Source organism: Colletotrichum aenigma, assembly GCF_013390185.1.
Source record: "Colletotrichum aenigma strain Cg56 chromosome Unknown KSG_Cg56_contig08, whole genome shotgun sequence".
Classification (NCBI taxonomy): domain Eukaryota; kingdom Fungi; phylum Ascomycota; class Sordariomycetes; order Glomerellales; family Glomerellaceae; genus Colletotrichum; species Colletotrichum aenigma.
Window position 1 is genome coordinate 2,259,035 of NW_023500914.1, and position 13,666 is coordinate 2,272,700.

Here is a 13,666-nt window from a genome sequence, read left to right on the forward strand (position 1 = left end):
ACTTAGCTGGTCCAGAAGGAGACAGCGAAACACTGCAAAGACTGATTTACCAAAGGACTATAACCCGGATCAACCCCACCCTCAATTTTGAGTCACGACTTCATCAAGAACTTACTTGACCACGGCGTGAGCTGGTGTAACAAAAGCGAATCGTTGGAAAAAGTCTGCCTAGTACTCGACGCCACGCCATTTCGGAGCGTGACTTGCTGGACCAAGACCTTGAGTGCGAGGACAGTTGCGGTTGATATTGCCACTCCATTGGTCTATGTTTTGGTGACTGAGAACACCTGTGAGGGCTCTGGCATCATGCTGATTCTCGGTGAGGGTTTGGTGGCTGCTGACGGACGAACAGGTTGCAGTCAGAGACATCGCCACATCGAGATACTAGAGGTCACAAGACAGCCTGTCGGGATACTGGATCGTTCCTAGCGAATCCAACACAGAGGGAATCAGGTTACCAATGGTTTCGCTCATGGCCATCAACGGGTCCTGTTGCACACACTGGTTATACGTGGCTCCTTTTGGCCTATGAGCTTCTTCCCTTGATAAGACTATCCAAGAGCTCCAGGCAGGAGAAGCCAAGAAAAGGGGGAAGGAGAAAGTGCCTGGATGGGCTACCGAGGGAACCCAAGATGGCACACATAGACCCAGATAATTGGAGCCATCAACAACATGCCTGGTGATTTTTGCCACCCCCTTATGTCCAGGTCATTTGTTTGAAGGATACTATTCACTTGCGGCCATCTTCCTACGTCGTGCAGCGCAAGCTTGGCACGACGAACTCCAGGTAAGTTGGGCCAGAAATTCAAGTTTTCACATGACAAGAAATCGAACGGTTCAGAACGACTCTCGCTGCCATGACTTAATAAGACGTTGCCAAGCTGCCTTTTGACGAGACTGTCCATGGCCCTGGATAGTCAACCTCTGCGAGTTTCTCGCGCCCCAGATTAAAGTATGATAGCCCGAGGCACCACACGGTAGATTGCAAGAAGCTTCAGCTACCTTGACATCTCATGCCAAGAACGTATATAAACATATGCTCGCCGCCAAACCCTTCACTTGCTCTCTGAACAACTTCTTCCTCCAATACAACTTTCACCCCAACATTACCTGCATTTCAACGACAACAACAACTACTAGTACTACTACAACTACAACACTACAATGAAGTTCGCCTTCGCAGCCACGCTGTTGCTGACCGCAATTTCGGGCGTTGCGGCCGTTGGGTGGCCGTCAAACGCTGGTTACTATCACGGATCAGAAGGCATCGTGCCCCCGGGACCCTGGGATGAGCCCGACGCCCGATCCAAGTGCAAGTATAGCAGGGGGAGACAAGTCGGTGGTGGACGGCGGTCGCGTTTCCATATCCGGATCAAGGACTTCAAAGGCGACGCCGGCTCCTTCTGCCATAGATTTTGGGAGAACCTGAGAAGATGGGGTCTTATGTAAGTCTTTCGTTTCCATCACAAGCCCCATCCCGTCCTTTGGATGGACATAGCTAACACGGATGACGCAGCTGCACGCCCAACTCGTTTGAGACCTGGAAGCCTTTCTGCGGCATGGAGGAGGGCGACCTCGCCTGGAGGTTCGAGAACAGCGTTAGATGTAACGAGGGCATGGTCGCATCCACCTTTTGGGAGGTGACCAAGAACGAGTGGGGAGGCATCCTCTGCAGAGACTACGCCGTCGATGAACAAGACGGCGCTTGTGCACACTGCCCCCTCATGAGCGAGCCTTTCTGGGCCCACACCATCTACGACAAGTTCAAGGATGACAAGAAGGATGTCAAGAAGGATGTCAAGAAGAGTGACGTGAAGGATGCCAAGAAGGATGTCGAGACGGATGTCAAGAAGGATGTCGAGACGGATGTCAAGGAGGATGTCGAGACGGATGTCAAGAAGGATGACGCCTCCGCCGACGACCTCGACGACCTCCTTAACGAAGACGTCTTTGACGACAAAGATATCTCTGACGACGACTTCTTTGAAGAAGACCCCTTTGACGACGACTTCTTTGACGAGGACCTCTCTGACGCCTTCGTCAACCTTGACGAGGATGACGAGAAGGAACACGAGGGCCTTATTGGCAAGGAATTCGAAGCCTAATGATCGCCCAAGTGGCTCACGGAGAAGCAAGTTTGACAATTCTGCATCTATTTCAAGTCGGTAACAGTCAGTGAGGTGAAAGGGGTATGCTTTTTGGGCACAGTTCTGGGAGTTTTGCTAGCTAGGTAGTATTGGTTAGCCATCCAGGCAGTGTCAGTTAACTATCTAGGAAATATCTACACATATCTATAATCTGTTTATCCTCCACTAAAGCAAATATATTCCTTATGTGCTCGCTATGTCGTCGCTATCGTTATCGTCGTTACTTATCGTCGTTACTTCTTATTCCTATGTTATCCTCATCTATTATCATCTATTATCGTATATCTTCGTTATTGTTATTACCATTCCTGTTGTTGTCTCTACTGCTGTCGTCCTTGCGCAAGTATGACGTGTCTACGATTCTGCCCGGCTAGCAAGACTCTGCTTGAAACCATCAAGTTCCCGTTGCTAAGCACAATAACACTTTTTTGGTAGCGCAGGCTTTTCAGACGAGAGCCTTGCTCAGAGTGTCCGCACCTTCATACACAAGAGCAATAGTTATTAGATGAATTCGAAGTAGTCCTCCTACAGTTTGTCCACGTCAATTACCACATACACCACGCATCGCCCATCACACGCGCACCTTGAGATCCCAGCCCGATCCAGATAACCCTACGCCCTTCCCTTCCACCACCTCTTCGTCGCTACACAGCGCTCCCAAACAAACCGCCCCTGACAAGAATCTGCCAAACCTTCAAGCCCGGGGGCCCGTCTGCCTCATCGCCTCCGCGCACTTTTCCAAATCGTCCGTTCCGAACTGAGACTTGCAGACCCTGATAACCTCTGCTTTCTGCACACCCGGCGGCGGCGTTAGATAAACCGCGGGTGGCAGCGCGACGCTGACGAACATTGGCTTGGGTAGCCCAGCGGCGATTTTTCGCTGCTCTTCCCGATGCTTATCATGCCCTGAGGGCTGCGCGAAGACGCCACCTAGCGCGAAGCAGGCGAGGAGAGTAGACAGTCGCATTGTCGAATGAGCCGTGGGGTGCTGTTTCGTTTTGTTTTCTTTAGATGAGGCGGCGTTTGGCGGGCTATGACGAGGAATTTCTCTATGGCGGTGTTTCAAGGATTGGGAGATGAGAACTTTCGTGAAAGCCTGGCGCCAGGATGTATTGGAGAAGATCGGCACGCAGGTCATACCATGAGAGACGTGATCCAAAGACACACGAGTGCGGTCTTCTTATACTTGGCATACACACGCGGGACCCCTCTTCTCGAGGACGAAGCCAACGACCACAGGGCTGAGCCGAGAAGGGCTGCGGTAGACACGAACACCGTCTGCGTCTGTCCGGACAAAGTAGCAGACTTTGGGATTATCGAAAGACTAAAAGCCGAGAGACGTCGGCACATTTCTTCTTCCCCAGCGTGGTCTGCTCGCGATGCTCGAGGGCTATTGGATCGTGGCGGAGATGCATCACGCAGGCGTAGATAGTTCCCTCTTCCCCGTTTTCCTCGAATTTTCCCATCGTTGGATCAAGATATAATTGAGTGTCGCTTCCGAGTCTTGCTCATGCAGTATCGGAAACACAAACAGCATTGTTGATGACACTGCCATTCCCGTCCGCAAATCCCCTCTTTCAACATGAAATATGTAACGGAGAGAAGATCCAACTGATAATCTCGTCTACAGCTGATAGCAGCGAAAAACACAGACACATCAATGGGAAGAAATCACTATCTAATCGCATTCCATACATTGAACGCGTACTTGAACAATGGCCCCCGGTATTCGCCAAGCCACGGCGAACTCAAATAAGCAACCTTGTCGACTGCAGTCGGGCCCCATGACCAAAGCCACCAAGCCAGAGCGACGGGCAGCAGTCTTTTTAGGGCTGGCCTCGCCATTTCCACATCATCAACCTCTCTGTTGTCTGTCAGGGTTCCAACCATTGCAACTCGACGTGAAAACAGGCGCATAAGAGATAACTCGCCGCATACCTAGTTCGAAAAAGGAGGATGAAAACAAGAACGCCTACAACTCTGAAAGGACCTATCTTGAGAAGAAGGACAAGACAAAACAGAGGCCTTAAGCGATGAAATTGGCATTCATCTTGGCCCTCGCCGTCGCTCTTGGAGGAGAAGCCGCCGCAAAGCCTTCGAAACGCCCTCCCCTCTCACCCGATTCACCCTACTTGACGGGAAAGGGATGTCCGCACGGTTGGAGAAATTACGGTGTGAGTACAGCCCGCAGATTCCCGCCAAGCTGTATAAATGCTTCTAACATGGCCGGAAACATGTAGCTTTGCAATGGAGATTCGTGCCAGTGGGCAAACGGGCGGAATTACAGGTGCAGTCACGGATCCTGTGTAAGCCTTGTCTCTCTTCCTCACCTCGTTATAAATTAGTCATTTGCTTCCAAAGAAACCAAAGGGGAACCCTTCACTGATATCAATACGTTGGTTTAGGTTGGCAAGGGAGGTGGTGACGGCGCTTGTTGTGGGTGGCCGGAAATAACCTGGGAGGGTGGAGCAACATGCCCCAATGGAGGTTGGTGATCCGTCTGCCAGGGTGTGTTCCAGACCAGCCTATCAAGCCGAGGTACAATATACAGCAAGGTACAGATATAGAAAAGGACTAAGCAACCCTAATAGATATAACCTAAAGTGTGAACATAGAAGTATTATACTTAGTACTAGAAGATATAGAGGTCTTAAGAAAAATAAAAACAAAGTAAATAAAATATAATAACTTTCTTTTATAGTAATTTTAGTTACTAAAGTTATAAGAATTTTATTTTATACAAAGAACATAGTAATAAGATAAATAGCTAATACTTTATACTTATTAAATAATATAATAATAGATTAATAACTTAATAACTTTAATGATAACTTTAATATAAAGAGTATTATATATATTAACTTTTTAGTAGTTACTAAAAATACATAAAAACTATAGTTAAAAAGAGTATAAAAGTTTTTTATAAATATTACTAAGTTTAATATTAAGGATATTACTACTATATTTATTTTTAGTATTTATTTCTAGAAATAAACTAAACTATAATTAATAAGTTTATAAATAAAAGCTTTATATTATATTTATAAGAAGTATTAATAAAAAGTAATAAATTAAATAGAGTAAGATCTTATTATAGCTTTTTAGAGTAATAAATAACGTGGTTCATCAGTCAGCCGGCCGGACCAGTCAGCCGGACGCTTTTTCCCATGTACACAACAACATCTAGTATTTCTCAACCACAACGCATTAAATCAACTATTAGTTGTCGCTATCAGAATCTCCTGAGGGTTCGACATCTTTGGAACAGGTTCGCGCGTTATGCCCAGTCTCACCACACATACCACAGCGTCTCCGAGCTGGCTGGGCTCTCTTTGATGGACCCCCCTCGTCGTCCTCTTGAGGTGCTGGACGTTTCCCTTTTTGTTTCCCTTCAAGCAAAACCTGAGATTCCTCTATACTAAGTGCCCCTCCAAGCTGGACCCACGTTCTTTTAGCCCTCCGGCGCTTAGCAAGTGCTACATTCGCATCCTTAAGGGTACGAAGCCGATCAGTCAAAATAGTGATTAAGTGCGCTATTGCCTGCGCACCCTTTGACAATTGCTCAACTGCAGCAATAATTAGTGTCAGTAAGCTTTCTTGAAGAGCAGAGATGCAACTTTTGATAAAGTTAGACTGCGAGACGGTTTGTTGTGGGTTAGAGGGCGTTTGCAACTGCTAAGGTGGAGGTGTTGAAGGGTTGGCTATAGGAGGTGTAGGCGTCTGTAAATGCACATCAAGCTTTTTGATGATATGGTCTAGGTCCTATGGTGAAATTCCAGCGCCTTGGAAAGCAGACCTGATGTTTTCCTCATTAAAAACCTTATTATGGGCCTAGTGGAAGGCAATAAAGAACTCAGACTTAGTGATATGATTTATGGAGGCTCTGATAAATTAGTTGATTTCATCACTATATATGCGTTTTAAAGGCGAATAAAGGGTAATATCTAATAGCTGTAGTAGATGCAATAAATATGCAGGCATACTGATAGTTATAATATTGTTCTGCTTGCAGTAATTATCAAACTCAGCTGATAAATAGCTCTTATAGCTGTCGATAATAAGCATCTAGTAGACGCCCTTCGTTTAGTTCTTAGTGTGTTTATTAAAGTGTTTAATCTAGTTAAGACCTATCTGATTATCTGTCTATCTATTAGCAGTAGGTTTAATCACCTAGTTGCCTGGAAAACCTGATTCCATAGTCCAACTGGCAAGGTGATATACACCCTTGACGATCACAAACAGAGGGATACACCACCCGCCCAAATTGACACATTTAATAACTATAGCCTATTCACGATTGCTAGGCTGGACAGACTTTGCTTTGCTGCGTCGATCGGCGCGTATAACCACTATTAACGCAGTGATCATGCCTATTATAAAGCCAGTTTCGTTAAAATTATATAGGTCCCCCTCTTAGATGCCATACTTAGCTATCATGTTACATAATAGCATAAACCACTTTAATATAACCTCAGGATCTTCTTGAAGAGCCCTTTGATAATCGTATGGACGATTAAACTTAGTTTTCAGAGCAGGCTGTAAGTCCACAAACCGCCTGGCCTATCGCTTGCTAACAGGCTTGCTATTACAGGCTCGCAGCAGGAGATTGGCCATATCTTCCACACCGCTGAGGCGGAAAGGAAATCCTCTGGAATCCTGTTTAATAACGTATTGGAGAAGTGTTTTCTCTTCGATCGGATCGAGTTTATATTGTTAGGGTTAAGCTTGTTCGCGTCGCAGTCGGTTGTTCATTCTATCGGCTAAGGTGCTCTTTGGGATACCGTAGGTCTTTGCAGCACGCGAAATGCTTAAGTTATTACCTGCAGCGCGTGTCGATCGGATCGCTTCAATCGCGAGAATGACTTTGTCTTCTTAGGTGTAGATTGGCATTATGGTTGTTGAGATTTTACGCGTCAAAGGTTTAAGTGATTTGGACGTAAGAGTGTTTAGAAAAAAACGTCCGGCTGACTGATGAACCACGTTATACTATTTATAGAGCTACTCTATTACAAGCTTTATTAATCGCTTAGATTACGTAAGAAGGGCAGGATAACTGTAAGAGTTAAGGGATAAAGTAGTGTACTAAGACTAATATAAGAGAAATTCAAATAAATAATAGGCCACTCACACCCCAGGGTAGGGGGAGGGTCCGGCCTATCAAGCGTACCTTGGGAACCGGCGACGGAGCGAAGTATATCCCCGCAATGCTCCGGGGGTGGGGCGAAAACGCCGAAGCCTCAGTATATAGTCCTTCCAGGTCGCACGACCTCGGCATCGGCTAAGTCATGCATGACCATCACCAGCGTCCACATTGACACATCGCAGGGTCTAACTTAGCAGTACAAGTTTAAGGCATAAAAGAGGTATCTCAGTTTATATCATCCGATGCGTGGCTCTAGGTATAAAAACATGAAATTGACCAATCCGTGAAACCCTCTCACCCTCTGCGTACAAGGGGGACCAGTATATCCGGCGCTCACCCAGGTCTTTCAAAGACGCCGCTCTAGAACGCTTGGAAGCAGAAAGCTCGTCCCTCCCAACGTATCTGGAGAAGATCCAGATGGTGGCCGCGCGCTCGGGTAAAATAAAACAAACCCAGGTCATGTTCGTAATTCGAGAACCGTTGCTCCTCCGTAAAAACATCATCATCTTCGGCGTCTACAGCCTGACGCATAAGCCACCATTACTCAGCGCATTAGCTGGGATATCGCTCGCAGATCAGGCATCCCGAGGGTGCCTCTGATCCAAGAGAACAGACTTGCGCAATACAGCCGTTCAACCCTATTATGTTCCCTGTTCAACTGGCCAAAAAGACAGACAACCGCCACGTTAGGACCGATATCAAGGTCTGGTATCAAGCAAAATTCGTAAACAGCGCAGAAAGCATGGCCCGATCCTCAAATCGAACTCCGACCCGAGAGTGGGGAGAGAGTGTGTACCCCACCGCTGATTCTATAAGTCGCAAGAAAACGCTGAAATTCAAATATGGCGCATTCCGTGTGATGCCGTGCGAGTGGTCCGTCGCAGGGCCTTACAAACTCATCGTGAGCCACTCCCATTCTTGAGGACCGGATGCCGTACCGCCAGGGTTCATCATCGGCCCATTTTGTCCACCGGGCATTCCCATCATGCCCGCGCCCATCATGGGACGCTGGGTCATGCCAAGACCGTTGGCCAAACCCAGGGAGCCTGTTGTTGGCATAGGCGTAAAACCAGTGGACCCGAGAGATTTCGCAGCCTCGTTTGAACCCGTCGAGTTTTCGGGGCTGTCGACTTCCATGCCAGAGAGCACATCGCTGCCAGCACTCTTGCTGTGGCGGCGCTGGCGCTTGGATGATCCGGAGGAAGACGAAGTGCCACTGTTCCGGGGTAGGGAGGCGGCGCCAGGACCCGGTGTGTTCTTTGGCGGCGCGGCGGCGATCGGCACAACGCCCTTGCCACCAGCAGCCGCGCCGGTAGACGAGCCCGTTCCGTAGCTGGTAGGCGTGCTACCAGCAGTGTTGCCTCCGGATGCAGCTCCACTTGCGGGACTCTCGCCTTCGTTCGCACTGCCAGCACGGACAGCAGCAGGTGGTGTAGTAGCGGTGTTGACGGGGGTAGAGGAGATGGCCAGGGTCGAGTTCTTTCGTGAGCCAACGCCCGAATTAGCGGCGTTCTTCTTCGACCGCGTGCTCGTGCCGCCGACCGGCAGGCTTGCTCCCGAGCCACGGTTCCTCTTCTTGATAACATCCGTCTTCAAACTCAGAGGTCGCACCACACCGTGGAGTTTCAAGAACAGACCGCAAGCATTGCAAAGGGGCTGGCCTTCAGGGTTTCGTCTCCACAAGGGCGTTGTTTGAGTGAAGCAGTTCGTGCAAGTCGTCGGCGTGTTTCCCTCTCCCTGGTTGCCCGCTGCAGCCTGCAAGTTCGTTGTCGAGCCAGACTTGGAGCCAGGCGGCGACGAAGGTCGGCTCGGAGCCACGGATGAATAGCCAGAGGCGGTGCCGTTGTTTTCGGGGGGTGAGTTCGGTGTCGACTGTGCCATGCGGTCGAAAGGGTTTCCATTCCTTCCCAAGTGACCTGCTGGAGTTGATGCAGTGCGCGGAACTTTGCTGCCTCTTCTATCTGACCCTTGACGGAAAGACTGCGACTGAGATCGCGGCAAGTTGCCGCCTTCCCAGTCATTGTTGTCGACGTAGTCTGTAGTGGTGCCGCCGATGGTGACTTGTTTGCGAGGCGGCCCGCCCGGGTAGCGTGCAGCCTGCGTGCTGTACTGCCCTGGCAGAGAAGGATCCCAGCCCAGCGAGCTGCCGTCGTCCATGGGTCCGGGAGAGAAGTCTTGGTTCATGACCATGTTGCGATCGGCGAATGCACCACCATCCTCCTCGTCCGAGTCGGCACCAAAACTGAACATGCCCTCATTCGGCAGGGACATGCCAGGTGAGCGGACCGAATGATCTTGCTGAAAGACTTGCGTCGGATCAATGTGCCCAAAAGGACTGGTCGCACTGCTGAAGGCGGATACAGACTCGGTAGTAGGAGCAGATGCAGGGAACATGGGGTTCCCGTTCGCATTGTTGTACATGAACTGCTGGTTCATTTGGCTTCCCATATTCTGAGAGCCCGGGCGGAAGTTTTGCGACCTCTGGCCGCGCATATCCATCGATCCAAAGTAGAAGTTGTCGTTATCGGGCATGGGGTGCGGCGTCGATACAGTGGAATGATAAGCCGATCCCGGGGGCGAATAGAAATCTGACGGGTTCAACGAAGAGGGCTGGGCTCCAGAACCATTGTAGACACTGGAAAAGGGGCCATGGGACACCATGGGCGAGGTGGAGGGGGAGAATGAGAAGTTCTGCTGGAAAGGGCCAGCTGAGGTGATGATAGGGTCGTTCTCGATGTAGGTATCGAGAGGGAAGGGAACTCCCGACTGATGCGGGTTCTGCGTCATGTTGGCTTGATTGGCGTTGTCGAGTGAATATTCATGAAGTTCCGAGTCTGCATCCAAGTCATTGGAGTTTGTTGTGTTGCTGTTGACGGCGGGCACATGGGGAGAGAAGTCGGCCGGACGTTTACGGGTCTAAGTGCGGACGGGTCAGCGAAGCCCAAAAAAAGGCACTAACAGTGATATCGGGGGGTGTGGCGATGGGCGCTGGGGGGTGCGCCAGATAGGAAAATGAGATAAAAAAAAAGTGATGGATGGGCGGGAAAAAAAACATGTGCGTCGCTGAATTGGGTTGCAGCTTTGAGAAGGGAAAAGCGGCTCACCCGTCTCTCGTCAATACTCGTTTTACGGTGATGGCGAGTAATGTAGTTGAATTCATCTTGGGTCTTTTGGTGGTGAGGAGGAAACGGAACCGACTGCGGGACAAAGTGCTGCTGAGCGACCGAGTCTTTGCGCGATTTGATGGGAATGGCGGAGGTGAAGGACGAGTGCATCTGATTCCTCTCGTCGCTTTGCTTCTGTGGTTGAGGGGAAGGGTTCGTCACTGGCGTGGCAATGTTCTCGGAGAAGATGAAGTCGTCGAGATTCATGGAATCCGGGTGGTTGACGTTTTGCTCTGAAGACTTACGCAATTGAGCAATGCCACTGGGTGCATTCAAGCCGAACGAAGCGGATGCAGCTGGCGGTGCCGGCGCAGATCGAGCGAGTCTGCATCATCCCACACAGGTTAGCCAGGTCTGTCAGCTACGGCCGGCCGTAGTAGTCCTCGTGGCCACGGCATACAACGCAGCAATAGCAGAGCACCACAACAATTAAAAATTGTGAAGGCGGAAAGGGATATTTCTCACCTCGCCTTCTCCTCCTCCATTTGCTTCTTGCGCAAGTTGAGAGCCATCATTCTCCAGGTCAGGTTCTCCATGCGCTGCTGGTTAGGCAGCATCTGTTTCGTCTTGCTGAAGAACTTCCACACCTGAGTCGCCAGCGGATCCTCCCTCTGCATGTCCTCGGGGCTCTGGTAAGATTCCATGGCTGATGCCTTCTGAAATGGCGGAAAGGCCGAGTTTCGCAAAAAGTCGTCCTGCGCATTCGGATACAGCGCAGCGGAAAGGTCGAGTCTGAGGTCCCTCAGGCCGGCGGGCAGCTCGCTGGGACTGGCTTTGGAATGCGCCTGGGGTTGCGACGTAATGGCAGCAAACGGGTCGTCAGGCCTTCGCGGGAAGCGATAGTCGTGTTCTGTTGATGTGGGATTCATTGAGGTGAATGGACTTGACGCCGAGATTGGTGACGATATAATGGCAGCCATGTGAATAGGTTCTGTATCTCGTGCTCTCTCTCAAGTGAAGCAGAGGGAAAGGAAAAAAAGCTTCCTTGGGGAGAGGGTAAAGGTTTCGGTTTCCGCGATTCAAGGGTCACAAGAAAGGAATTTCCCCACGTTCGCTTGGCTGCAACTCTCACTCCCACACTGGTAGTGGTCGTCTGTGACTGGGTGGCTTGCTTGTCTCCGACTCGCTCTCTCGCTGGGGCTGGTCGGCAGCAAGAGGTACTCTGTCAAGGTACCTTACCTTACCAATTACCTAGGTAGGTTGGCTGTGGTGTAAGGCACACGCAGAAGAGGCACGCAGAGGTTTGGACAGAACAAAACCCGTATTCTGACGGCAGATGGTGTCTCTGGTGCTGTCGGAAAGGTCTCGAAAGGGTTGAGAAACGAGTTTAGATCAGGAGGAAGGTTTCGATGACTGGGCCGTCTCTTCGATGGCGCTGGGTTTTTGGTTCGGTGCAGCAAGCGTCGAGGGGGAGAACGGGAAGAGACGTTTGTTTGTACTATGACCATGACCCTACAGGTCGGCGGCGGGAGGGATCTCTTGTCGCAGCGAGGGCCGGCGGAATAGTGGGCGGTATTGCGTAGGTAGCGCAGCGCGCGAGAGAGAAAGAGACAGAGACGACCTCCACTGAGAGAAGGAGCGCGCGACCAACAGCCGTGAGTGGTGTCGCTTGCTGGGATGCGATGGGACCAGCATCAGTGACCACCCACGGTACGTACTCATTCTCTTAGCGCAGCGCAGGTAGCGTAGTGGGTGCCGTGCCTCGTGCAGGGTGTGTGCTAGGTGCCAGGTGCTGGGGGGGCAGGAGGGGAAGGGGGAGGGGGGCAGCGTGGTGGGTGAGTGGGAGTTGGAGTTGGAGTGGGAGTCGAAGTGGGCGGGTCGGCGTGGGACGGACGTCGTCGTGGTCGCTCTCTACCTTACAGCAGTGGCTACCTTACCGGACGTGACCCTGGCCTTGCAAATGCGGGAGGTGGGTGTGGAGCCCAATCGACCTCTCACCTACCGCGGTAGTACCTACTTTGGCACGAATCCAAGCCCCCCGTGCCTCTCGCTGCACTCATCTGTCTGTCTCCCCCCCTCCTTCTCGCACAGAGAGAGAGAGAGTTCGGCTCCTGCACCTCTGAAAGACCAGCCGTTTTACTGGCCAATCTTGCGCTGCTTGTAATGCACCGAAGCAATAGGTGGATCTTGCACCGAAATTATTAAGGTGCTGTTGTAACTATCAGCAAGGTGGTGGGGGAGAACGAGAACTCCCAAGGCCCAAGAGGGGGGCCGCCGCTACACATACGCCCCGGCTTTACATTCTCCTCTTTCTCTCTCTGCGCCTGGAATACCGCAGTACTATAACCCACACTCAAAGCCGCCGTCCGTCTGTCTGTCATTCGAGATGCCCTCGCAGAATGCCCAATCTCGTCTTCCGTGCCGCTCTGGAGCCTGTCTGCTGCACTCTGTACACGACCTTACCTCGAGCTGGGTAGAGCGTGCAGCGGTCCAGTTGGGCCCCTCCTCCTCTCTAGGGACCACAGGCATCGCTGCATCCCAAGGTCTGTCGCTCCGCCAGGGGGCAAGGCCACAGGCAGATCCCAGCGAGAACCGACAGCGGCGGACTGCTCTTCCCGGCTTTCCACCACCACCGGAGGGAAGATTGCTTAGCCTCACGATTCGTTGGTGGAAGTAGTTTACTTCACCGTTGTCGCTCCACGAGCTGGGAATACCCCTCTTTGAACCCAAATCCCCAATACCGCTTCTTTCACCCTGATACTCGCCCTCTGTCGAACCCCTCTACCGAGACGAGACGTTAACATGGCCCATCATCGACATCCTTCCTTTCAGGGGAACATTCTCCATGGGGACACCGAGGGGACTGACATCTGATCCGAATACACGCCGCGCCCGGCCCTACATCGCATGCTTACTTGTCCCTGACAGCTTACTAGCAGTTGGCAGCACGAGCTTCATCCACTCCATCGGACACCATCTCAAGCCACGGCGTCTTCGAACGTCGCGAAGAACAAATCAGACGCATTTGTCAGGCTGACCATCGCACGCCGTAGGCCGACGGGGAACACGTAAAAAATACCGCTCAACCGTACGATGCCCTTTCTGAGAGGGTAGGTAGCACCGAGCCGAACTGCTCCAGCGTGGCAGAAACCAGTGCGCCGGGCAGCGGACGTTGAACTGAATTAGAAGAGGTGGAGGCCACTAGAGACCAGAGGCGGCAGCGGCAGACGAATCGTACGCACTCGTCTGTACCGCAGTACTGCCGTTCGGAG

The 13,666-nt window shown here is 51.0% G+C and overlaps 2 protein-coding genes across 2 annotated transcripts; one reads left to right on the forward strand and one right to left on the reverse strand.

Moving 5' to 3' along the window:
- Positions 1-1,164: 1,164 nt before the first annotated feature.
- On the forward strand, positions 1,165-2,105 carry CGCA056_v012129 (uncharacterized protein; the record flags this gene model as incomplete). Its single annotated transcript, XM_037327373.1, has 2 exons — positions 1,165-1,445; positions 1,517-2,105. 2 exons carry the CDS (start codon positions 1,165-1,167, stop codon positions 2,103-2,105), a joined length of 870 nt encoding a protein of 289 aa, XP_037174756.1.
- Positions 2,106-8,178: 6,073 nt separating this feature from the next.
- AREA (Nitrogen regulatory protein areA) lies at positions 8,179-11,323 on the reverse strand (the record flags this gene model as incomplete). Its single annotated transcript, XM_037327374.1, has 3 exons — positions 8,179-10,206; positions 10,395-10,779; positions 10,920-11,323. 3 exons carry the CDS (start codon positions 11,321-11,323, stop codon positions 8,179-8,181), a joined length of 2,817 nt encoding a protein of 938 aa, XP_037174184.1.
- Between the last annotated feature and the right edge of the window lie 2,343 nt (positions 11,324-13,666).